This window comes from Scleropages formosus, chromosome 17 (genome assembly GCF_900964775.1).
Source record: "Scleropages formosus chromosome 17, fSclFor1.1, whole genome shotgun sequence".
Classification (NCBI taxonomy): Eukaryota; Metazoa; Chordata; class Actinopteri; order Osteoglossiformes; family Osteoglossidae; genus Scleropages; species Scleropages formosus.
The window spans coordinates 9,187,760-9,215,165 of record NC_041822.1 but is presented as its reverse complement, the minus strand read 5'-3'; the positions used below and the strand labels follow the sequence as shown (position 1 = coordinate 9,215,165).

General features: G+C 39.4%; 1 protein-coding gene across 3 annotated transcripts in view; it reads right to left on the bottom strand.

Annotated features, from left to right (window-relative positions):
- The window catches only part of LOC108938650 (regulator of G-protein signaling 3-like), a 74,673-nt gene that overhangs the window by 37,472 nt on the left and 9,795 nt on the right, over positions 1–27,406 (bottom strand). For 2 of the 3 annotated variants that reach the window (XM_029259557.1, XM_029259556.1), the window contains exons 8-10: positions 24,003–24,114; positions 21,590–21,633; positions 9,747–9,872 (exon numbers count right to left, since the gene is read on the bottom strand). In XM_029259557.1, the coding sequence (XP_029115390.1) occupies positions 9,747–9,872; positions 21,590–21,633; positions 24,003–24,114 (282 nt within the window). Of the gene's footprint in view, positions 1–9,746; positions 9,873–21,589; positions 21,634–24,002; positions 24,115–24,524; positions 24,559–27,406 lie in introns of those variants that run through there. The other variant, XM_018759447.2, reaches the window with a different exon arrangement.

Genomic DNA, 27,406 nt, shown 5'->3' with positions numbered 1-27,406 from the left:
GTAAGTCCTCATTAGTGAAACAGGCAATCACTGTATAAAAATAAGCTTGCTCTGACTACAGTAAATGGTATAAAGAAATTCAATTCAAGCATTTGGAACATTATCTGTTTTAACATGTCAATTTTAACTTCTTATTCCACCTTAGCCTCTCCTCTGCCCTTGTGTGCAAAACCTTAACTTTCATCATTTCACAGTAGTGTTCCCTGAACACTAACAACTCACTGAAACTACCGACTGTACAGAACAGTAGTGTCAAAAATATTGAACAGTGATAAAACTCTTGTTCTCTTGTCACTTTTCAAAACACAGACTTGACCTATAAACATACTTTTTGGACAAAAAGATAAATTGTCAAACACACTGCATCACAAATATAATTTGGGAAAAATACACCTGACAGAATACAGATTAAGCTTTTCAAGTCAATAATGCACTGATAAAATTGTTAAAGTTGAGTGCACTTGAAGCTTTTTTCACTTATTTTACCAAAACATCTAATTACCTTAAGTGTCTCAAAACAAGCCACTCCCTGTCCAAGACCCAGCCTCCGCACGCGCGCGCGCACACACACACACACACACACACACACACACACACACACACACACACACAGCTCTGAGCCAGTCACCTCAAAGATTACAAGATCATAATATGGTGCCAACAGATGCAAATCCATTTTATGAACTCACCAGCAAGGCAGAAAAAAGCAGCAGAGTCAATAAGGAACGTCAGTTTGACCCAGAGGTCCAATTCAGAAAGCATAAGCATTGTGTAGTCCCTCACATCCCAGCAAGAGTGTTAGTAAAGAGCTCTGTGCTTTAAGCTCAGTCACATGTGTGTCAGTATAAGGCGAAGGAGTGGTGAGATTGCACTGGTTACTGCTGAGACGCAGCCCAGGAGAACTGAGATGGGAGACTCCCATGCAGCGTAAACATAAGCAGGGGGTGGGGCTGGGGGGGGTGGAGCGAGCGAGTAAGTGAAAAAAGATATAGTGCACTGACGCAGAATGTGTGCAAAGGACTATAAAGACTTCCCAAAACCATCAGGATCATCTCTTTCCATCTACAGCTGCATTCAGCCCTAAACAGCAAAACACTACCATTTATTCATGTTAAAAAGTTTTCTCCAAAGCAGTTTCCCATGAACACTATGTAGTGTTCAGCTCACACTTTATCACACAAGGTGACCTACAATTTTACATTCATTACTTACAGTGATTCACTCATCAACACACCAGTGATGCACTCACCCTCTCACACCCACTAAGCTCAGTTTTGAAGTCACTGAATGAGGAATTTGGGAAGAAACTCCTGCAAAAATGGGGATAATATGCAAACTCTAAACAGAGACTGAGCAGGGAGCGATCCCACACCTTTTTGCACCACCCATGTACTGTCAGACACCACCTCTACTCACTGCACGACCATGCTGCCCATACAATCATTCATGAGCATCTAAATGACTTCACTTAATGTGATTCAGCACCTGTTGGGCCATTGCCAACAAAACATGCTTAATTACCTTGAAACAAAAGTCAAAAAAGCACCTTAAGCTAAAAGCTGATGACAGACTTTATGACTGTTTCATCTAAAGTGAAGCCATGTTCTAAACACTCTCACTTGGTGCAGTTTGATTGGATGTACAAGGACTTAACCAGACAGACCTGAAAGATCTCAACATTCTGTGAAGGTAACTAGAAGATTTCTCAGTGTGGGATCAGTTAAACTTCCACTTTCAAGAAATCCTCTTTACTGTTCCAAGGAAGGCTAGGGACACTAGGTCAGAATGGTGCATGCTCAAGACCATATTCATGGACAAGACGGCTAAAAGCAGTGGTCTGAGGGCCGTTACTGCCTCTCGTGGTCACAAACCTTCTTACTGATTTCAGCTGTGAGTGAGACTATTTACCTGAAGAAGAAAGTCTCCTAATTTGATCTGATCTCAGGTAAACCTTATTCAGCATTGTGATACACGATGCCTCCCGTTGGAAGATGCATCTGCCTATATCCCTCCTCTCTATTAGTATCAAATATTAGTACATTAGGCAATATTAGTATTAAATTTACATTCTTTCAGACTGATGCTTCCAAAGGAATGTACATTCAGATAAAGTAGCATACACAGAACAAATTAGAACCAGAGGACACTAGAAAACAACGACAATAAATCACACACATAACATATAAAAGAGAGCAAACATTGACACTGCAAATTAATTAAAAAAAAAAGCACTAACAGCTCAGTACCACTCAGGCAATAACAGATTTGTACCAATTCTGGCAGAGTGAAGACTCATTACAGAGCCTAATGCCTGTTTTCCTCAATGGCTGCTGAAAATCTACTCTGTTTCACCAGGGTGGCATGCACAGGGTGACAGTGATTGCCCATCATGTCTAGAGGTTGGCGTAGGTTTCTTCTCTGTAACTACTTCTTCCAAAGACTCCAGCTTAACTTCCAGGACTGAGAAAGCCTTACTCTTCATTTAGTCTACCGGTGTTTTAATTGTATTAATGCCCCTGCTGCAGCATACAGAGATATATACTGTATGTGTGTTTATTTCTGATGGAAGTGGTTTTCATTAATGTTTCTTGACGAAGCCATGTGAGAAGGGCTAAGGACTATAAGCTGTCCAGCAATCTGCATCACCCTCCATCCCTCCTTTTTCTGCTGCACTATCCCAAATCCTAGGGTTCAACTTACATTCCAATTAGCAGTAAAAATGGAAGCCAACGGGGATAGGGTGGGGCACTCGTGCATTTGGCCTCCTCTGGGAACTCAAAGCTTCCTCTGTCAGAGGAATATTTTTAGAACAGGAAGTGAGTATAAATCAAAGTCCCAAAAGAACAACATGGATGAGCTTAACTTCATCCAACCTCTCTTTAGACATTCACAAGCTTGGATGAGAAGTAAAGTGTCTGAAAATTGTCACTGCTACATCATTTCCACATCTCATCTCTGCAGTGTTTCTCGTTAACTTGACACAGGCTCGTTAAGGCAAGCAAGCTCACATCTTTACATTCTGTTTCTCTGCAGAACTCTATTTTAAACCTTCCCTATTCCAAATTCTGAGATAATACTTTAATGTTCTGGGCTTCATTTTGAGTCACAAAGAGAGCCAACTGATTAAGTGTTGTACTTTCTACCTGCATTTCCATACAGGGAGAGATATATTGAGCCGGAACGGAAAAGAATATTTTTTTTCAGGGTTTAATGAGTATACCGTAAACACACCAGGAGATGACAAAAATTCTAGGTAAGTGTCTTATGTTAACTCCTAGACTGCGTACTAGGTATGAATATTTTGTGAGGTGCTCTATATCTGCCTTAACAATGCTGTTCCTACTCTGAATAATCATATTTGCATATGCAAAAAATGTAAATTTTCATTCTTCCAAAGGAAACATTTCTCTCTATCATGAGCATCCCAAAACAATGCATGTGCAAGCAGATAATGGTGCATGGGAATTTAGGGTGGGAATTCACACAGTTTGATCGGACAAAACACAATACACAGAGGATATTAAGTGGAAAAACAGACTCTCCAGAAATATACCCCCTGAGACTTGACAAAGCAGGTATAATGCAGCTTAAGAAAATGCAAGATACAGGTGATACACAACAACATGACATCACACACTGCATTCATATCGAGTCATCTACATATTAAATGCTTCAAAATGTATCGAAGTACTTCATTATTCTTTGGATGTCATAATACTGAAAAAATACTTTTGTAACTGCAAAAACCACAAATATATAAAGGAGAAAAAAAAGAACTAAATGCAGTAAGCTCCAACAAAAAACTCCTACTGCCTGGGCTGCATCCGTGCAGTTGTACCATGACATTATTTACTAGTGGATATATGAACTGAGGCATATTCCTATTTTCCTCTCCAGAAGAGTGCTGCAGGGACCTAGTGAAGGAAAGCAGACGCCACCACAGAGCCAGATAAGATAAAGCCCCATTCTTCTGTCATAGGCACTAGTGAAGGAAATGAAGGAACACTATATTTTCCACCACCGTTCTACAATGTTTAGTTCTCACACAGCAGAAACAGACTGGATAGAACTCCACAGATTTTATCACAGGTGAGAAACAAGTTCAACCTGGAAGGAAGTTCCTGCCCTGGCAGCGCATTGATAAAAGTTTGCCAGTAACACATTTAAGCTGGAAGAAGTGATATGACTAAAACTCAGGACAGTCTACTCAGAATATGTAAACAGGATAACTATCTGATTAACACAAATGGATAATTAATTTGAGTCTACAATATCACTGATTGTTTTTACTTGTCCAAGAAATGGAGAATGGTGCAAGGTTAGGTCAATATAGGTCAATGAAAGTTCATTTCACAGAGCACATTTTTTGAAGGAAGTACATTTACATTTACATTTTATTTATTTAGCAGACACTTTTCTCCAAAGCAACTTCCAATGAACTCTATTTAGTGTTATCAGCCCACACACCTTATTCAGCAAGATGACTTACACTGCTAAATACACTATTTACAGTGGGTCACTCATCCATACATCAGTGGAACACACTCTCTCTGTCACTCACACTGTGGGTGAACCTGAACAGCATGTCTTTGGACTGTGAGAGGAAACCGGACCACCTGGAGGAAAGCCACAAAGACATGGGGAGAACATGCAAACTTCAGTAATCACTAAGCCATTTACAATATGCAAGCAACATTTTAAAAATACTAGTTTAGTATAACACTGTGATTGTGCATTTGGGCAGTTTTTCAAGATGAATGGTGCATGAAATGTTAACACATCCCAAAAAGACTTTTTTTTCTAACTACAGGACTATACTGCAATTTTCTCTCCTACAGCAGTGATGCAACACGGTCACTGCAGATGGGACAGACAGAAGTCCCAATTTCTGATGGAAGACCCACATTGAAACCATAAATAATAATGATTTACAAAAGAAAAAGGGAACCACAGTCATGGTGTACTATAACAGTTCCATATAGCAGGATACTGCTGTATAACAAATATAGTGACATTTATACTACATAAACCATAAAACACTACATATTGCAATGATCAACAAAGTAAATGATATCAAATCCGTATTTATTCTCTTTCCATATGTAATCCTACAAAATGAAGAAATGAATAACACTAGAGCAGTGTGGCACTGTTAATCATCCAGCTAAAAGATCCACAATTCCATCTTCCTGGCTAAATTTTCACAGGGCACTTCATTTTGATTACAAACATATCACAAACAGCACACAATAAATCCTCACGCTAAATGACTCTGTAACACAGTATGGTATGTACAGATATCACAACTATAAACCCAAATTAGGGCTATGATGGTTAACGCTGTAATTCTGCTTCTGAGATCAGCTGGAATCTTTCAACACTCAAATAAACTTTTTTTTAGGAACTACAACAGAACAGACCTGAATAAAACAATATCTAAAATATATCACTGCATGTGACTCGTGCATTATGTGGGTATTTGGCAGGGCAATTCATCAACTCCTCAGCAGCTCATAAACCTCACTGCCTCCAGAAATTCAAAAAAATGGCTCTGCATTGAAGGATGCATCAGCCTATCAATGAAAAACCAAAACAATGAGGAAACAAACTGCTATCAAAAGGCTTTTATTTTAACTGTAGCTTAAAAAAGTGATGGTACAATAAACTTGCATGCTCTTTTAAGAATGATTCAAATATGTTTCCACATAAGTCAGAGTAAATCAGTGTTGCTCTTTCAGTACAAAAATATGTATTCTGATTTCATTCATAATTCAAAATGTTGGCCAAATTTTAAAACTACAAACTGGAAAAATTAAGAAATTATACATCTCATATTAAATTTTAAGCATGAAACACATATACCATTAGCAAAAACAAAAGCCTGATTATATATTTTTCTTTAAACATGCTCTAATACCAAATAATAAACATGCTATTGACTGAAGGCTTGAAACCTGATTGTACAGCCTTTCATAAGTACTATTTTTCTGTCACAGCTTTTTGTGTTGCACTCAGTAAAATGTGTGGCTAATGCTGAGAGTTAATCTTACAATTTTCTAACCTTCAAAAAATGAATAAATTGTACAACTATCTGTAGTCAAAAAATATTAGTCAAAATGATCAAACTGGGTAAACTTAATATAAAGACTAATGAGGTGTCAAACTGGGGAGGTCAAAGAGGTGCAGCAATTATTTAAATATTCCAGAAGGGACACATTCAAGAGACACATTTTCTCTATGTAGATAAGTGATACTGAAATTGATAATTAAAATAAATGATCTGAATAAAGGCAGAAATTACGTAAAATAAGATAATAGTAAATTCGGTCATGTATAATTTCTTGAAGTCAAAATTTTATTCTTTTTTAAAAGAGAAAGTCTGGTACAATCATAAACCCAATAATCTCAAACAAATTAACCATTACGGTTCCCAGAATAGAGACAATATTGAGACTGGCCTTTTCCTTACGTGCAAGAATACACATGCAGATATTGCCAGGTGACTACTGTGTTGTAAATCATTTGTATGTTGTAGGTCACAGCCGGTGTAGCAACACTGTGTAAAATTAGACCGAGGGTATGTGGCTCAACATAGACATACTGAACTGATGAAGCGATGGTTGAGGCATGGGGTGTTGCCTGATAAGCAGTTGCCAACTATAGCTGTCACAAGCCCAGCTGTACCGATGCTTAACACTACTGTACCAGTACCTGACATAAAGCAAAAGAAACAACTCTTTGCTTCTGTTATTTTACTGCCTTAGATAGTGTGCTAGGCCAAAGTACTGAGAAAGTTACTGTAAATTTTAAGTGCAGTTTCCACTCTACCGGGTGAATGAGTTTCAACAGTCATTATACAAACAAATACAGTACCTGACAATTGCACAAAAATCTATGGAAATACTTTATAAACAGCCTGTAACATCCACCATGCCCCTTCGGTAGCATATTTATTTAATGTGTTGAACGGACAACGTGAATGTTATGCGGAAACATACAGGTGTCTTCTTTAAAGCTTCCTATACTTTGGCAGAAGGAAAAGACATTGTGAAGACATGGAATTTTATACGTATATTAACAAAACTATCACATAGGATTAGCTGCCAATAGACAATAACACAACTTCTTTCTTTAGTGTAAGGACATAATCATTGTGAGCAAAGTTAGTTACCAAATGCTCCTGCCATTCTCAACCATGTCACCACCAGTGACCCAGTGTAAATAGTGTATTTAGCAGTGTAAGTCACCTTGCTGAATAAGGCGTGTGGGCTGATAACACTACATAGAGTTCATTGGAAGTTGCTTTGGACAAAAGTGTCTGCTAAGTGTCTTGGAAGTCTCAAAAACATTGGACTGCCTGAAAAATAAACCTGCACGATGCAGGAAGACAGTTTAACAAAAACAGACTACAAACTACGCTTATCCTAACAGTTTGAAAACTGGATATACAAAATAACACTTCGGGGACTATATTATCACAGAGTATAACTATATTATCAAAATGTAAAATATAGCATTGCCACATATATTGACTATTCTTTCGCCTAATCCCTCAGCAACAATAAAAACCCGGAACCCGAGCTCTGTGCTCAAGTCCCTCACCTTTTTCCCTCCGGGCAACCATGACAGAAGGTTCTGCCCAGCACACAGACTCAGCAGAGCTCGCTCAGATCCGCAGCGCCCTAGTGTCACAGGACACCCTTCTTGGCGCGCACGATCAGTCCCTCAAATGGATCAAGGAGATGCTTGATGGTCTGATCAGCACACTCAACAAAGTTATATGAAATATATTAAGACCTTGCTTGGGAGTTTCTACAGCCAAAAGAAGTCATATGTATCATGCTTGGACTACCACTCACACACAGACAAGTTCAAGCCAGTTTTTTTTTTTTTTCCTTCTACAGAAACAAATACATCATCTGAATACATACATAATGTCATGCCTTCCTGTGTTTACACATAAAATGTAGAAAACATGAAACCCAGGACTTGTGTTTTCTGCGGCTTAGTCAATTTGTGGCAACCTGCTGTCAGATTTCATTAGCAGCCTGCATTTTTAATCACTAGCACTGCAGGCTTCACACAGAGTGCTGGGGTCCACAGGTGTATAAAAAATAGCATTCCTGGAAGGACAACATATTTTATTCCAGGGGTTCACAAGATAGATCAGTCCTTCTGTAAGAAGTTCTGGGTGAACTGTATCACTAGGAAAGAGGCATGTGGATCTTGGGCCTCAAATATCAGAAATCATTGAACAAATGGCACTGGTTCAAACTGGACAGCAAACACATCTTATAATGCAGAGAGGTATTGGTCAGGGCTTAATATGACTCCCTGCTTTCTCTCTAAATCTTCATTAGGAAGTCAGACACAGTCTGATATTTGGTTGCATCTTAAGTTAACTCATTTTCCTGTCCACTTCACCTAATATGCAGTCATTAAGGAAAGACTTCATGGGTTTCTGACTGTAGACCAGTTGCAACATCTCAGTGCAAGTACAGGCATCAGTCAACACTTCATGTGAAGAATAAAAAGGAACACTGCCTATGCAGCTTGTGGCATAAATTCTTAAAGAATGACATTAATAACCATGCTCTTCCTTTGAACTTAAATGCCAACAGATTCTATGATGTGATGCCTGAATCAGCCCTCTTTCCTTCTGTGCAGTACAGTTATAATTAGAAAATGTGTTAGCAGTTCAATGCTTAAAATTCCTTTTTGCCCCCCTCTGTACCTCCCCCTGGTACAATCCTAGGCTTTTCATGCATTACTACCACCTGTGTGTGTGCATCATTACTGTCCACCAGATGTGCATACAGTTTTCAAGATGGTAAACATATCCACAGTAAAAAGTCCTCATTCGGTTCTAAACTTGAACAGCATTTGCCACTGGCATTTGGTGGACTGCGGAAAAATAAAAACTAAAGAAAAGGTTGTATAATCTCAACTGCAGCTACAAAAGGCAAGTCACAATCCATGTGCAAATTAAGTGTTACATAGGGGGAGAAATGCTCAAATTATCTTGAGTTTGAATAGGTCCACTGTGTGACTATCAGAAATAAAAAAAAAAAACTACACCCCAGTGGTTAAGGCCATCATCTTGCAAAAGACCTAAATTCAAATCCCATCTCCTGCTGTAGTACACCTGACCATGGTACTTACACTGAATTGCTTAAATAAAAATGATCGCACTGTATAAACAGGTGGGTAACTGTAAGTAACAACACTGCAAACTGATCTGGAGACATGCTAAATGAATAAATAATAAATAACAAGATTCCAGTCATAAAAACTGAAAAGAAACTATGTCAAACAACTTGTTGGCTAACAATACAGACTTCAAACTTGATGTTATTGGCTCAAATTGTATGAGTATACCTATAAAAGGTAACATGAATTGAAAACTGGGAATGCTACATTACAGCTAACATGATAAAATATATGTTAATAGTGAAGAAAGTTTACATAATAACAAACACACTGAAACATTTAAGTACTTATATCCTTCACATCCTTACTCATGTATTCCATGGTAAGAGACACAGCTGATTTTACATATGTGGAGAATTGCTGTTCCCAAACCTACTATGTTCACCTTCAAAAGAGCTCAGTGAGTATGTTTATGAAGTTAATCATGACTGTCCAAGTTTACGAACTGAACTACCACAATTGTTGTGGCAATATGAAGAGTATGCAATTTGCAGCATCTTTATAGCTATTAAAGACACATTTGTCTCTGTCCCTACCTGCTCAGTGGAGCTGGGCTTCTGTCGTCGCTGCAGCTGCCGCTCAATGTTGTCTCTTAGGCACTGACACACCCTCCTCTTCTGCTCCCCAGAATATGCATCCAGACTAAACAGGCACTCACTCTTCTTCATAAAACACAGAGAGAGAGAGAGAGAGAGAGAGAGAGAAGGCGGGTGGAGAGAGTAGCATTATCTCTCTGGCTAACTGCAATAATCTCATATTTTTTTGTCTAATGAATTAGTAGTTATCTACCAGAGACTGCCGAATAGATTTTGCTATCTGTAATTTTTAAGAGAAAGACATTTAGAAATGATGTAGAAATTTTCCACCTATAACACACATACACACACACATTGTCTGAACCGCTTGTCCCATTTGGGGTCACGGGAAGCCAGAGCTTAACCCAGCAACACAGGGCATAGGGCCAGAGGGGGGAGGACACACCCAGGACAGGACGCCAGTCTGTCGCAAGGCACCCCAAGCAGGACTCGAACCCCAGACCCACCAGAGAGCAGGACCCAGCCCAACCCACTGCGCCACTACACCCCCCTCCCCAACCTATAACACCTGCTGTATAATAGAAAGCAAGTTACACTGGCAGTTAAAACAAAACAATTCATTTTAGTGAAAAAAAGTTGCTCAAGACTGATTTTCTTCTTCAAGAAAGACTTATGCTTTCAGGAGAGCATTTATTTGTGCCACTTTTGAACCTGAGAAAAGACTTTAATGTACATACTGAAATTAACAATGAAAAATAAGTTTAATTTTACATCTTTATTACATGCCTTCTGATTTATTTTTGAAGTATGCCTGTTCAAAATTAACATATATATTGTGGTCAAAAAAAATTATAATAATCTGACAAAGACCACTTCATGGAAGAATTTTTATAAAAGGAAATTAAATTTTTTTACAAAAGGAAATCAGTCCCACACAAATGAATTTAAACATGAATCAGACCCATGGCATTGTTTATTGAAAAGTAGCTTTCAACTACTTACTATTACATATGTACGTATTATGTAATATAAACACATACAGTATATTGGCCCATGTTAAATAAGGTTTAATCAGTTAGGGAAAAAAAAATCTTTCTTGCAGTTTAATCAAAGAAAAATAATGTCTTTCAGCAGTATTAGTAATAAGCATCTAATTTTGTCATTTATAAATCAAATCATCATATCAGCCACCACATTCAGGAATACATGTATTTCCTTAGTCTCCTACAGAAACACTATCAACTATATTAGTGATATGAGAGACACTGGAATGGGGCGTGGTGGTGCAACGGGTGTGGCCGGGTCCTGCCCTCTGGTGGGTCTGGGGTTCGAGTCCTGCTTGGGGTGCCTTGTGACAGCCTGGCATCCCATCCTGGGTGTGACCCCTCCCCCTCCAGCCTTATGCCCTGTGTTGCCGGGTTAGGCTCTGGCTTGCCGCGACCCTGCTCAGGACAAGCGGCTTCAGCCAGCGTGTGTGTGAGAGAGAGAGACACACTGGAATCTCACTTTTATGGCCATATAGAAAGAAATGTGTAATATTTGTAAAAACATGAGCAAGACATCCTGAGTGCTCCTGTTTATATCATTTTGTATCTTGCCATGTCTTGAGAAGGCTCATTGTCTCTTCTTAAAACCAGGAAACTAGAGAGGGTACTGTGTGCCCACATATGGATCTACCAATAAATGATGCAAATTTAATAAGTCAAGTGACCTTGATACCAATTTAATTCTATGCTCTTGGATCCCTTTAGTGAACACCTTTTGATAGTGTTAAGAGCACTAATGAACTGAAGAAAAACAGCTTAGCCACCAACTCACTAAATTGACACTCAAAGCAATAGTTTTTCCTTCAATAATTTATTGCATTTTTACAGTGCTTCAAAAAATTACTGCTTTGTGGTTTCCCTACAAAAAAGCCACAAAACTGAAGCCATAGTTTGGCATTGTGTAGAGAATTACTATTTCTTTGTTTTACTTGTGGGACTTATGCATTAAGTTAGTCATTAAAACAATGTATGATATGTTATGGAGAGCCTAAGTATGCTTTTTGTTCCAACCAATTAGTTTTTAGGTCGCCCACTTATGCTAATTATTTTGGCAAATTTTTCCACCACATCAGCACATTTTTTAAAATATTCTTTACATACTGTCTTGTCATTTATAGGATTATTCACCCATATTGAGAAAGGGTACATTCCAGCCCATCAACACGCCCCAGGCACCTGATCCTACTCAACTACTCAGCCCAACCAGGTATAAGAGGACCCAGTCCGCCAATATCCCTTTGCGGAATCTCATTAGTAATAACCGTCCCCTCTGTGCCTCAAAGCCTACCGCGTTCCATGTCCGGTTCCTCTTCGCTCCTGAACACAGCTCCACGTCTCCCTGCTTCTGACCACTCACCTCGTTCCTTGACATCGACTTTGGATCTTCACTCCAGCCCTGATTCCCAATTGCCCGACCATTCACCCGTCCCTGACCACAAGTACCAGCCTAACCTTGACAACCCAGCAGTACATCACATAATTTTATATTTATTTTATTACTATTTTTCTTACTATTTCTGCATTCTTTCCCTGAGCTCTTTGCTGCTCATCTGACTGACTTTCAATACTTAGTGTAAAAGTGTGCATTCAAGGCTGTTAGGAGACACCTGACACTGCGCCACTGCACCCCCTGGGAGAATTTAGCTTTGGAAAAAAAAAGGTCTTAAAACTAAAGATATTAAAATAAGACTTCTATGACAGAACAGATTATGAGAGGTTAGATGTTCCTGGAAGGATTTGTCTGTTTGGGATTTTTCTGTTTCCCCATTTGTTTCAGTATCGTTAGGCACATTTCACTTTCAATGTGCATTTTGACCCCCAATGTCTTTATGGGCAATAGAGTCTATGTTCCCATTATCTTTGCAAATTATATATGACTGCATGTACAAGTTATACATGATGTTAAAAAAATACAGGGGGGCGCGGTGGGTTGGACCAGGTCCTGCTCTCCGGTGGGTCTGGGGTTTGAGTCCCGCTTGGGGTGCCTTGCGACAGACTGGCGTCCTGTCCTGGGTGTGTCCCTTACGCCCTGTGTTGCCGGGTAGGCTCCGGTTCCCTGCGACCCCGTATGGGACAAGCAGTTCAGAAAATGTGTGTGTGTGTGTGTGTGTGTGTGTGTGTGTGTGTGTGTGTGTGTGTGTGTGTGTGTGTTAAAAACATACCTAACTAATCAGCAGCTGATTTTCTCAGGTGTGAATGATGACAGTGTGGTAAAGTAGTGTGGTCATTTATATAAACTGTCAAGAATCTTTGCTGCCATGCAAGCATAAAAAGCATATACCCCAACATTCTAGAGTTCAAATTAATCGGTTCTTCACACAAGGCTAGAGATGCAAGTTCAATATCACAGTTCCAGACTGCATGACTGCTCCACCGAAACACACAGACAAGGATTTTTCCTCAGGAGAGCAGTGATAAAGTTCACATTCCTTACCCAGAATCAATGCAGACAGTAAGCTTCTGGAACCAATTTGCAGACTTAACTTTAGAGTACTTTTTCTGCACCCATCCTTCCTTGCTTCAACTGTACTGATCCTCCTTAATATGAGGACTTCCTCAAAAAAAACTGATGTAAGCAACAGCTTCTGTTTTTCCAAGAGTGAAAAACAAATAACTTTTCTGACATTTTTAGTTATTTGAATTTATTATCAACTTACTGTAACATTTCAACAGTCCTGGGTCTCAAAGTCAGTATCAAACTAAGTGAATAAATGTGCATCCCTTTCAGTGAAAAAGGCTTTTCTTGAATAACTTATTTTCTTCATACAGTTTGAAGTCACATGAAGTCTGAAAGTGGATGCAGAGAAACCTTAATGATAGATACACTTTACAAACATTAAAATCTATAAAAACTATCAATACACTTTTGAACGGTTATCTTTAGCAGAGCTCATCAAGAGGTTAATTTCTCCAACCTGACTGTTCCTATAGAACCATGCAAATGTGAAGTCCATAAGAAACATTAAATTTAATCCTCACATTTGCCCTGTACCAAAAATGTCTACCAACCATTCCATTCCTCCACGGTACATCCAACAAGAGCTACATCACCATAATTGCATTGTTGTTACACATGCATATGGAACTGAGTATGCAAAGAAATAAAGAAAACATGCTTTGTTACTCGAAATATGTGGAGTGTTAAATTCTCTTAACGTTTGCATTAACGCATTAACCCTTAACCCTTCGTTGCAGACCTACTTCTAAAGAAAGCTCTTTTCCTCATAGTTTCACATTCTTCATCACTGACCTAAGGCTGAATGTACTTAAAATTAACTAATCTTCAGAAAATTCTTAAAATAACTAAAGCCGGTCCCTTAATTTATCCTTTCACAAGTACAATCCCTATGGTAGTCACTCAATTAGAAACCAAGAAAAACTTCTCACAGAGCTAATACAAAAATAAGTTCTTTTCACCTCCAATCAAAAGTTCTACTTACACCTTCTTAGTGTGATACGGAACATCAACCAATTTCTTCCTTAAATATGAAGCTGTGAGTTATGCCAAAAGAAGAAAACTTTGCAGTCATGACTATCTGAAAGTGTGCACAGGGCATCAGATCACAACACTTTTACAAGAAATGAGGAAAAAGTCACAGGAAATTCTTAAAATGTCGAGTTGTAATGCTGTTAAAAATGAATAAAAGCTTATAAAAGTTCCCACTTGGGGTGCCTTGTGGCGGACTGGCGCCATGTCCTGGGTGTGTCCCCTCTTCCTCCAGCCTTACGCCCTGTGTTGCCAGGTTAGGCTCTGGCACCCCGCGACCCCGTATGGGACAAGTGGTTCAGACAATGTTTGTATGTGTGTGTGTGCTTATAAAGTCCTGTGACTGATTCTGTCCTCTGTCTACTATGCCATGAGGGGTAAGTCCAGGATGGGGTGGAAATCCATCACAGGGTGGCCAAACACACAATGTTAGACATACATACACTAAGGGCAATTTAGTCACCAATTAACCTGAAACATATGTGTCTCTGGACTATGGAAGGAAACCTGAGCATCCAGAGAAATCACAAGCAGACTCCAGGAGAACATGCAACCTCCACACAGACTGAGATGGACTCAGACCAATGCTTCAAACAGGCCAGCATCATGAGGAATTACCAGTACCCACTGCACCACCGTGTCACCCCAGATGCATACTATCATATTCCAAAAACGCAAACATTATTTAATCTAACACAGCAATTGATTTATTTTCATTAACATTTCAAGCTATTTGAATGGTAGACTCCAGAGGTAGAGATTTCCTCTCACAAAAACAGAGACATAACAGAAACCTGAATTCTGCAACTTAAATACACTGCATTAAATACCAAACATGTCAGATATAGTATTTCAGAGTAAGAAATTTCCTTCAGAAATTGTTAAACATATATATAATATATGTCTGCATGTGTGGGTGTGTGTCAGAATTTTAGACTCGGCACACATTTGATTTTAAACAGACAGGAAAGCCCTCTCAAAAACTTACATCAGTACAATCAGAAAGGAGATGCTGGTGTAAGGAGTCTGGTGCCCAGTCAAACCTTCCCCTTCTCATCTTCCTGCTCCAGGGCCTATTGGTCAGGTTCCCCATGTGGACAATCTTGTCTGGTGTAGGGAATTCACTGAACTCATCTAAAGGCTTCCTTTCTTATTCATAGCAAATTTCTTCTGCATGAATCTGGGTTAGAACAGCTCCTTTTAAAGTCACAGCCAAAATAGAACAAGCTTTGTTGGCCGACAGAAAAGGCTGCAGTCGGAACAGGTCGGATAACATCTGGATTGTGACAGGAGAGCTGCAAAGGACTCAGTGTGCAAAAGGCTTAATTGAGGTCAACAAGAAGCCAGTATAGGCGCAAAGTGCAAAGAAAATTTGTCAACACATAAGACTCCAAAGATTCCCTGGGCAGGGAAGAAAAGATATGTATGTGCAAAAAAATTTGAAGAAAAAAATCAATAGCATTTCATGATGATTCACCTCAGGTCATCAGATTTTGTACACACCATGTGTGGGGATACATGTGAGAGATCTCCCTATGTGAGAGATCTTAGGTACCCTTCACCAAGAGGGAGTGAGCAAGTACTGCCAACAAATTCTCAGGTAACATTCAGGCTAAAGGATGAACATTCTGAAAAAAATGTAAATTGAAAAATCTGAAAATTTAAAATCATTTCACCTTGAAATTAATTTGTCTTTTTATTAGTGATCAGTAATGAGACAAATCCATTACTTACGCAGAACAACATATACAGATTAAAAACTCTGAAGACCCGTTGGGTTCATTAAAATTTTACATGCAAAAAAGTTAATTTACCATCTTATTAACCGTGACCAAGTGTAAGCTTGAGATACCCAAAATCTCATACATTAGCATTTTTATTGGAGACAAAACTGAGAACCAGAGGTAGGAAAAGTAATCTGTCCTATACCATCCACATATGCCCTCAACTCAGGGCAACTTATCTAATGTCAACTTTTTCTCATCATACAACAAAAGTGGAAATTAACACTTTAGAATAAAAGTTTATTAAGATATCATTCTAGTGATTTTTTTTCCAGTTCACACTTCTTAGCAACTGTCAGCTACTTGTAGGCTCACCTCACAAAGCACACTGCCATCATTCAGTGTTATGCAAGATTCGTGTCAGTTAACAGCATACAAGATGGCTCTTGCTAGATATGTTTAATAGTGTTTCGGTGACATTCTCTCTGAAGGCTGACACACAGAGGGCCAGTATTTACACTGGTAATACTCTGCTGCTTGACGGCTCCCATCTGTTGGGAGCCATCTGTAAAGAATTTCATGAGGAGAAAAAAAAAGAAAGGTGTGAGCACTTAAGAAGTTTGCTTTTTATGAGGCACTATCATCATATCTATAACCAAATGATCCACAATATTTATAGTACGTGCAGATGCCTAGAGAGTATCAACAACAACATTTAAATCAAGCTTTATTACAAAATTTGCGAGATCAGTTTGTTGAACCTAAGGAGAACAAAGATGATCCCTAAAAATCCTATAATTTTTTAGGATGCTGGAGCTCCATGTGACTGGTCCTGAGCTGCAGAGGAAAAGCGAAGCTGGGAAAGCGGAGCTAGCTGCCCTGGGACACAGAGGAGTCCGAAACCATTAACCGTGCTCTGTGTCTGGCAAGAACAGGCCTCAGCAGGACTAGTGTTCCTCTCATCCAGGGAGTTCAAGCTATATCATATTCCACAGATATGTGCCTTGTTGCAGAGAATAAAGGCAAAATGCTCAGCCAGATAGCACATGGGGCAAATCCCCAAAACAAGGGTTTTAGTTCAAAATAAATTCTGTCTGGGAAGTCAAAAATTACTGTCTATCTCCGTATGAAGAAACGATGAGCATTCATGTCGACCCACATCCCATGGCAAACTATTAGTGGTCTGGAGAAGAACATCAGCTAAATAAACTTTTATATGATAAATAAACCTTTATATGTAACTGTCATTGAGGTGACTGTAAAACATACAGTAGGTATACTGTGAGAAAAAGAATTAAATATCTATATCTTGTAAAAGCTCAAACAAAACTCAACATAAGATAATTTATATTGTTAATTTTGCCTTTTAAATATTTGTTTTAAAATTAAGTGTAAATATCAAATCTGAAGTCGTTTTCTGTTCAGAATGCCCAGGTAGGGTGGGGTGCCACTGGTACTTCGTACCCCCAGAGGTTTATTTTTTCCATTGCCTTTTGGTTGGGAGTTTACTTTGTGGTCAGTTGGCTTACTTTATAACTTTAATACCTTGGGTAGTTCTTGTAGTAATTTCATGTAATTGAATGTATAGCTAACCTTTGATTTGATATTATGTCTCCTGATTCTTTGCTCAGCACTGAGTAAAAAGAGTGCACTGTAAAAAAAAAAAACTGAATAGTTATATTTACTTTATTTAGCTGACGTTCTTTTCCAAAGCAAATTACAATTATTTACCCATTTATACAGCTGGGTATGTTTTTCTGGAGCAATTCAAGGTAAGTCCCTTAGTCAATAGTACATAAGCAGATCTAATGCAAACCAGGGTCCTTTGAGTGCAACACAGTGGTTCTTACTACTGCTGTAACTGCTGCCCAAGTATTGAACATGTAATAAATTTTATCAGTACATTTGAGGTGCAAATTTAACTGTACGTGTAAAATGAAAAATATTATAAAATATAACTTTTTAGTTAGAAAAGAATTTTAAAATTTTAGCTTTAAAATGCCTCTATTAGTGCCATTTAGCGTTAAAAATGTTATCTAGTGACGGAAGAAACACACAGTAAGGGGCATAAGCAATGACGTCAAATCACATCACATAATAATTTACATTTACTACCACTCTCTCCCTAATGCAATAGTTACAGGTGTGTGCTGAAGGCAGAGCAGAAAGAGTTACAGTATGATAAATTTAAACCACAGGTAAATAAACCTTTGGAACACGATTTTTGCATAGCACCTGAGAAGTTTCTTTTCCCACTATTAAAATTGTGTTATTTTAATTTGGAGAGGCACTGCAGAAAGTGCACTTAATTTTCAGATACACAATCCCAATCTCGACAATGACTACAGTAATATACCCTCAATGCCAAAATCTTTCAGCAACGATATATTAAGCTTAGTCAGAACTGATATATGGCTGAAGTTACTGAAGATCTGGACAGAAAAATTTCCTTAGAAATAAGAAGTACTAGAGTATTTCTAGTCAATATTTTCCCCACTGTTTCATTTACTAGTTTATTACTATTTAAACGGTATGGGGTGTGGTGGTGCAGTGGGTTGGACCACGGTCCTGCTCTCCAGTAGGTCTGGGGTTCGAGTCCTGCTTGGGGTGCCTTGCGACAGACTGACGTCCCGTCCTGGGTGTGTCCCCTCCCCCTCTGGCCTTACGCCTTGTGTTACCGGGTAGGCTCTGGTTCCCCACGACCTGTTTAGTACAAGCGATTCTGAAAGTGTGTGTACTATTTAAATGAGCTGTAAATAAACTGTTATACTGGTTATAGTCTTTATTTAATCCACTTAGTGCATTATTCATACACTTTGCTGTAGAAATATAAATTTGTTTGATAGCAGGGTGCTGACCCAGACCCTACTGGAGATGTTAATATGCTGTATGCATTGTATTACTTAAATTCAAAACATTCTGAATTCAAAAACACATCTGCCCCTAAGGTTTTCAAAAAAGGAATTGTGGATCTGTATATATATTACTAGGGCGGCACAGTGGAACAGCAGGTAAAACTGTTGCCTTAAAATGTGAGGTTTTGAGTTCGGACATGGGTTCAACACAGAATGTTGTAAATGGGAGCAAAATATAAAGGGGAACATATTTCTCTGACTAAATACAGCAGGAACATTTTTCATGCCCATTGTCCCATGCTGGATGATAGCCAGTGGAAGTCTATAGAAAGTAAACTAATAACATATAGAAAAACAATGAAAATGCAGAGTCATAACTTTCAGTTCACTAACTTCCTTGCCAACATCCTTGCAGGTTTCCCACTATTGTGCGGAGTGCAAAGTAAATTGGTGTTAACCCAGTCAGCTGGACTTCTGCCATGACAAACTACTACAGCAGGGCCTAAGAGACAGAATTTAGAAGCACCCAGTTTGAATAAACTAAGGTTCCTTTGTATAGTTAAAGAAGGAAATGAAAAGCTATATAGGCATTTCTTGATCTGTCATATAATTTTTAATATCTTATGCATTAAATTTTCTATGACATCCTGGGAGGGGTGGAATGTAGCGGGTTCAGCCGGTGCACGCCGTGTGGTGGGTCTGGGGTTCGAGCCCTGCTTGGGGTGCCTTGAGACGGAGTGGTGTCCTGTCCAGGGTGCGTCCCCTCCCACTTCGGCCCTGTACCCTGTGTTGCCGGGCGAGGCTCGCCACGACCCCTCTCAGGACAAGCGGTTGTTGACAATGGATGGATGATGACATCCTGGCCTTCACTCAGTACACCATTCTGTTCCAAGCTGCATTCACACCCTTTCATTGTAAAGCTGAGTATCCCACATCTATAGGCTTAAACCACTGTTTAATATATTTTTGAGGAGAATATATCACATTTGTTCATTGGTGGAAATGAACACATGGGACTACTTAATTCAGCCAAAAAAAAAATCAAAATGCATTTTACCTCCATCTAGGATACACGTATATATAGATTAATCCTAACATGTTATTTTCCACCTAAAATAATATATATTTTTAAAAGGTTAATTATACAGACTAATTTGAATTCACTGTTCTGTTTTCATGCAGAAAGTTACCCTCAGTGTTTAATATTAAAATATTTTATGCCACTTCCAATCCACCTGCTCATTCAAGGTTAGCAGAGTTCACTGTCTATGCTTAACTCCAAGGAAACAAGGTATTAATAAGAGTAGTGGTACAGTGTTTTTTCGAAAAAATAACCAAGTGAGACAACTGATCAATAATGAGTCGAACAAGATAAAAATGCATGGCAAACCGTGAAAGGGATTCCATCGTACTGCAGGGCAACACAGAGACACCAATTCATCTATAATCACTCAGTATGGGTCATTATGAGTCAGTTCATACACAGTCTTCCCCTGCCTTTCAAATCTAAAGTTTTTCTGAAAAAGTCCTTGTAACAAACTCTCATAACTCAAAGACACGATTTCCATTAGCTTCAATGGTAAAACTCTTCATGTGTTCCTGCACCCCAAAGGTGGCACCCAGTTATGCTAAAATATTCCCAAACACCACTAAATTGGACATAATTACTTCAGAAGTTAACATCAGTTGTCATGACACAACATGATAAGACAGCTCCCCTTCTTTACTCTGTGATACTTCATGGCTGTATACCTGTGCTAATTCAGCTCTTTGTAGCTATTACATACCATACAGTTTACAATGACAATAAAGTATCTTATCCATCTATCTTAAAACATGGGTTTCCTCCAGGTGCTCACACTACCACAGCCCAAAAAGTCCAAAGCGTGTGTTTGCAGTTGACTGCTAAGCCTAAATTGCCCACAATGTGTGTGCACATGTGTTTTAAATCACTTTGCTGCCAAAACATGTATAAAGCCAAAGATCACATCTAACCCTGCCAGCACATAAACCTTATTGGACATGATACAATAAAGACACTTGCACATATCGATGAATGTCACATAATACAAATGTTTATAAAATATGTTGCAACTACTTAAAAGAATACAGGAATACACGCAGAATAAATACATATAGATTCCCGCCCCTTCTGGCATAAAATACCCCACATCTCCTCATGTTCACCTGGGTTTCCTTCCACAGTCCGAAGACGTGTGCTTCAAGTGGATTGGTCACTAAATTTCCCGTAGTGTGTGTGTCTGAAAACGTGCTACATTACTCTTTCTGCATGAATGTATAAATGTCTGTAAGGTGTTAAGTGCAGTGTACCCTGTAATGTAACCCACCTTAGACAAAGGCATCAGCTAAATACTGTATAATAATGTAAATGTCCTGTGCTGCTCACCAGGCAAAATCCAAATTCAGTCCTCATAAAGAAATACCTTGTTAGCCGAAGCAGGAGTATTACATGAAACTCAACAAAAAGGCCAGTTCTCATAACCGGAATGGGTGTATCTCAAGGATGACTATTTGAATTGTGTAGGAAACCTGCATATCTGAAGAAACCCCTACTAAGACTTGGAGAACATGCAGGCACACAGAGTTGGGGGTGTTTTTCCTTAAATCACAAAGGAACTATTTTGGTATAACACTCCCTGCTGAGCAATCATGTTAATCAAAACCAGAAAATCAGAAAAAAGTTAGAGTTTTCCAGACAATATGAACCTACCTCTGTCACTTGAATTATGTAGAACCTCATTTCTTCAGCAGGATCTTGAAACGAAAAAATATATACTGTTAGATACACACACACATTTTCAGAACCGCTTGTCCCATACGGGGTCACGGGGAACCGGAGCCAACCCGGTAACACAGGGCGTAAGGCTGGAGGGGGAGGGGGACACACCCAGGACGGGACGCCAGTCCGCCGCAAGGCACCCCAAGCGGGACTTGAACCCCAGACCCACCGGAGAGCAGGACTGCGGCCCAACCCACTGCGCCACTGCGCCCCCCACTACTGTTAGATAAATTAATAGAAAATCCTGTACTAGGAATTATGAAAACACTCTTTCCAAACTGTATACATTTGCTAGCTACTCATTCTGAGAAGAGGACACAGATTTTATTGATTTTAACTATTGACTAGTTTCACACACACACACACACACATTTTCAGAACCGCTTGTCCCATACAGTTTCAATGTAGATTAAATACAGCAGTTTGATTTATGAACTCGTTTGCATGTCTCTGAAAAGACCAGCAGGGGACGCACTTGTACATTACAAACCAGCACCAACACATATAGTTGTAGAACGTGTTACTGAATGTGCCTATGTAGTCCCCAGCTGGGGGATGTAATAACAATGTTTATATGAAACCAAACAGTTCAATCAATGTTCTGGGGCGACAGGTGTTTTGGTTTGAATAAAACGTTTCAGCTCAGAGAGAAAGTTTAATTAAAACAAAAACAATTAATACAATTTGAACAAACTTTGGCAAACAACTTCATTCAGGAGGCAAAAACAGAAATTACATTTTAAACCCTAACTTACAAAGTCAAAGAAAAAATGAATGATGTGTGTGACCTATCATATCCTTTGACTGTCCTCTCCCCTCAACAGTCTCGCTCCCACGCCATCTCTGCAGGAGGTCACGAAGGTTACAGGAATATCACACCCCTCCTCCCTGGTCCATCCCACACACCCCCGTCCTGTGTGTGAAAGACAGGCCAGAGCATGCTGGGCCTGTAGAAAACAATGGGCACACAGACAGTGCAAGCCGGCGGGCGCTCACAGCCACCACACAAAAGGCCACTCCTCGTCCAACAAACACAGCCCTGGCGCCTCCTTCCTGAGCGCCGCTGCTGAACACAAAACAACAATGACGGGTGGAGACAGCCACAGCGCCAGGCTTCGGAAGAGGCCTGATTTAACACACAGGGCTTGTCTCAGGGATTTTTTTTTGTTAATGGCCTCCTTTATCTCCTGACCTCCACCAAAATATGTATCACCTTACTGATCTAAAAAGTTTAAATATTTGCATGCAAATATTCTACAAAAAGGGGGTGCGGTGGCGCAGTGGGTTGGACCTCAGTCCTGCTGTCCGGTGGGTCTGGGGTTCGAGTCCCGCCTGGGGTGCCTTGCGACGGACTGGCGTCCCGTCCTGGGTGTGTCCCCTCCCCCTCCGGCCTTACGCCCTGTGTTACCGGGTAGGCTCCGGTTCCCCGTGACCCCGTATGGGACTAGCGGTTCTGAAAATGTGTGTGTGTGTGTGTGTGTGTATTCTACAAAAACGAACACAAAGTTGGTGTGGCATAAATGGTAATGGTGTGATCAGAAGGACAACTTGTCGAAAAGCCAACCTGCACATTAGTTCTTTAACACCTTTTAATACTTTAACACCTTTTAATACTGTATTGTAACAGCAATAAACATTAATAACTGACTGTCAGCATAAACCAATGTAAATACAATAGCAGCCAGAGACAATAATAAAGCTGTCCAAGGTTGGCTTGCATTCAGCAGGAGTATGACCCTCCTCCCTCAACGAAGCCTTGTGCACCCCTCCAAGTGTGGCACACAGCCAGCTACACAGGGCACTTAACAAATGGACCCCTCTACTGTTAAGTACTGCTAGGGTCTACATAGACTAGTGGAAAATTCCTCTTTCTGATACATGCAGAACTAGCAGCGCCACATACCATCTGCTGAGCTTGTTTCAAAGATAAAATTTTTCAAAAAATAACTAAACAGAAAACAATTGCCTCTTTCACCCAGCTTACTAAAAACATATTTAGGAAACCTTGTGTAAAACTATGATTTAATATACATTACATATCAAAATTTACTATACCATACTACTATATTATACCATACTATACAATAGAGCCAGCTGATAGCATCATGATTAGAGCTGCTGTCTTTAGATCTACTGCTCACTACTACAAATCTCAACTGCTGCTTTAGTCCCCTTGAGCAAGGTTCTTTCCCTACATTGCCCAGCTGTATAAAATGAGTGAAAAAAAAATAAAATGAAAAAAGCATGAATAAATGTGATTATACTATTTAAATTAGTGGCTGACACCAATGACTGTCACAAAAATATCTTAAGGAAAAAATTCTGCCCGGTGCAGGCCACCCACCTTCCTGCAGTCGAAGGTGATGCAGAAACAGTGGATTCTGCAGCACATTGCAGCGGCCCGGCTCATCTTCCCGTGTCAGCAGCACCAAGTCAGTGTAGAGGAATACTGTCACCTAGAGGCAGAGCCACACAGGAAAACAACTGTTAGTGAATGGCACCAGAACATGCTTTGTACTCAGTGACCATTACTGTTCACTCAGCTGCACAGCCTGTTAGTAACAACTAATATGTTCTAAATGTTCACACCAACATGCAGAGAGCCCTATCCGGCCTCATTCCTAGGGTTGAATCTCACCTCCTGCTGCAGTACCCTTGAGCAAAGTACTTACCCTGAACTACCACAGGACAAATTACCTAGCTGTATAAATGGGTAGATCATTGTAAATATCAACACTAAGTTGATTTGAAGAAAAGCTAAATAAATAAATATAAAGTTAAACAGTTCATACTTGATGTGACTTCAACATTATACAAGGAATGTACATCAGACCAGAGAAAACTTAAGTTGACCTTCCAGCCATACCTCCAGGTGATTGCTGTAACCCTAACACCTTGGTTTGTCACACCATCACACAAGTCATATACCATGACATTGCATGAAGTGGAAAAAGGAAAAATGTCAATCCAGCAGGGCTGCGAAAGCAAAACCTCCTGCTCGTTAGCGTGCAGACTGCAACCTGGGAGCGTTGAAGGGAGAAGTGCTAGCGTGAGAGCCCAGAGGAGGCAGGGCAAGGAACACGCTGCCTCACTGGCTTCCTTCCTGGGTTTTTTGGCTTAACTACTTGGCAATGAAAACAGTGTCTCTTCTCACTGGATGGTTCAACAAAGGGACGATAAAAGCCCAGGGTCCCACGAATCCTCTTCCCCGTTAGGATCCTTTTACTGTGCTCCCCAGAGAACCTGGGTCAGCATTAAATGGTGGCACAAGGCACCTCCCTAATTTATAATAACCAATTCATTAAAACCTGTTATGTCACGTCTAGTTTAGTAGTGTATGAGCATGCAATTATAAAACTGTCAACAAGGAAAACTTAAAACACTTCCAAAAATTATTCAATTATTATTATAAAGACAACTGATAGCAAAGATCACACAAAGCACACCCAGCCTTACAGAATGACTCCAACACTGCACACAGAACTCCAGCCATTGAATGACATAAATCACCTGCCAGTGGCAATGTTACAAATTCCTCAACATTGACTGTGCAAAACTAACCTCATGCAAACAAATGACTGAGACTTTGATTAATTTATTAACTAATTTAAAAACAACTGATACATAAAGACAACGTAATTTGAACTTGAGGGATAGGTTGCAGTTGTTCTGCGTGGATGACAACATTCATGTGACTGCAAAATGACATGACATCTGTACTTGAAGTCTTTGCCCACATCTCACCAGTTTTCACCCAGCCATTTTCAGGAACAACTGATCCAGTGAGTGCCACTGTAATATGGACTGTAACTTTGTGAGCATAAGTCTGAGTGTTTTATACATGGCAAATTTTCACAAGCAAATTGCCACAAAGCACTTCACAGCAAATTGTCAGAGGGAATGAAGAACGGATGAATTCAGTTTGCCAAGAAAAGGAAAACATGATCCCAAGCTCCCATGGAAAGAAAGCAATCAAGCAGGACTTCTGGAAAATGCTGTCTATAAATCAGTCAGTAAGTGCAGTTCAGAGTCAACAATTCACCTAAACAGCATGTCCTTGGATTGTGCAGGAAACTAGAGAACCCAGAGGAAACCTACACAAACATGGGGAGAACATGCAAACAGAGGGGAAGCTGTAAGAGAACAGCACTGCATGCTGAGTCTGCATCGCCCGTTTTTTTTTTTTTTTAAAAAAAAAACAGAAAAATTGAGACCAATTAAGAGATGCATTACACAAAATGTGTCTAGGGCTCAGGCAGGGCAGATCAGGCAGACAGGATACATAATATTTCCATCCAAAAACAATAAAATGTGAAGCATACAGCCTTGCCTATGGACAGAAGAAAAAGTATTTGACTCTAAACAGTACTGCACATATTTACCATTTTTAGACCTTCAGCTTTCAAAAGTCTCACTTTCATAAATGTTTTATAGTTCACTTTTTTAAAACTTAAGTTCTCCATATCTATTGCTCTCCTATTGCAATTTCCATTTTCCCGACTAGAGAAAAAAGGAAAACTGCAAAAAATGTGCAACCTTAAGCTGTGAGAATAAAAAAGAAGTAGGTATAACTGAGGCTGGAATATAAGCTCTGCCAAGACCAGAGGGGCCAGGAAAGCAAGCCAACCACCCCTCTGCCACAGTGAAGAACAAACATGCCCCCTTGCCTTCCTCTCCCCACATCACACTTCCTTTACACAACACACCACCACAATGGTAGTACCGCCTGGCATCAGTCCCTCTTCTTCAAAAACACTGAGAAAATACACCAGCCCACAGCTAATGCCAGTGCCAAAGCTAACCTCCCCCAGTGGGGTGATAATGCTATGTGTTGTTCCAAAGTTTTGATCACTCAGGAGTCGCTATCACATTTACAACAAAAAGGAGAGAAACAGAGGGTTATCAGGATAAGTTGAGGGAAAAAGGGAAACCAGGAAGCAAAAAACCAGAGACTAAGACTGGAGGATTCACTATAAGAAGAGCAGAAAATAAAATTTACAAGCTACTTTATCATCCTATAACTATGCCTTATATAAACATACATCTGTACCACTTACCATAAATATTATAGTAATATATATATATATATATATATAGTATATATATTACTATAATATTTATGGTACTATAATATTACTATTAATATAATATTACTATATTACTGTGGTGGTTATATTAATATATTACTATTAATATAATATTAATATTACTAATATTACTATACTAGTAATGAATCTAGTGTTAGTGTGTTTAAGAAAAAAAAAATTTTGCTTTGAATTGATATTCTGTTAAATTTTTATGCAGCTGCTTGTGTGATGAACATCAGTGCATATGGTGAAGGAAACAAACTGTACTTAGAATCACATCTACAGCTATGTCTCCTTCTCCTAATGTAGTGCACAAATTGTATTTTCTATGAGATGTACATCGCCTTGGGGAAAAGCGTCTGCTAATAAATGTAAATAATAGCTAAAAATGGAAAAATTTAAACTGCCACAGCACCAAAAACTGTTTTTGCATCCAAATATCATCAGATAAGAAGGAAGACTCCCATCTATCCATCCAATTTCAACAGCCAGAGCAAGGCTAAGGGGGACACAGACTGGACAGGATGCCAGCAAGAGGGAAGAATAATTAAATATATCAATTTACCCTGTGTGCTGCTGTATGCTTGTCTCATGCCCATCTCTGAAGAGTCTCCAGTGCACTGGGTGTCATGTGTGTTGCTAATGTTCACTGGCATCACTA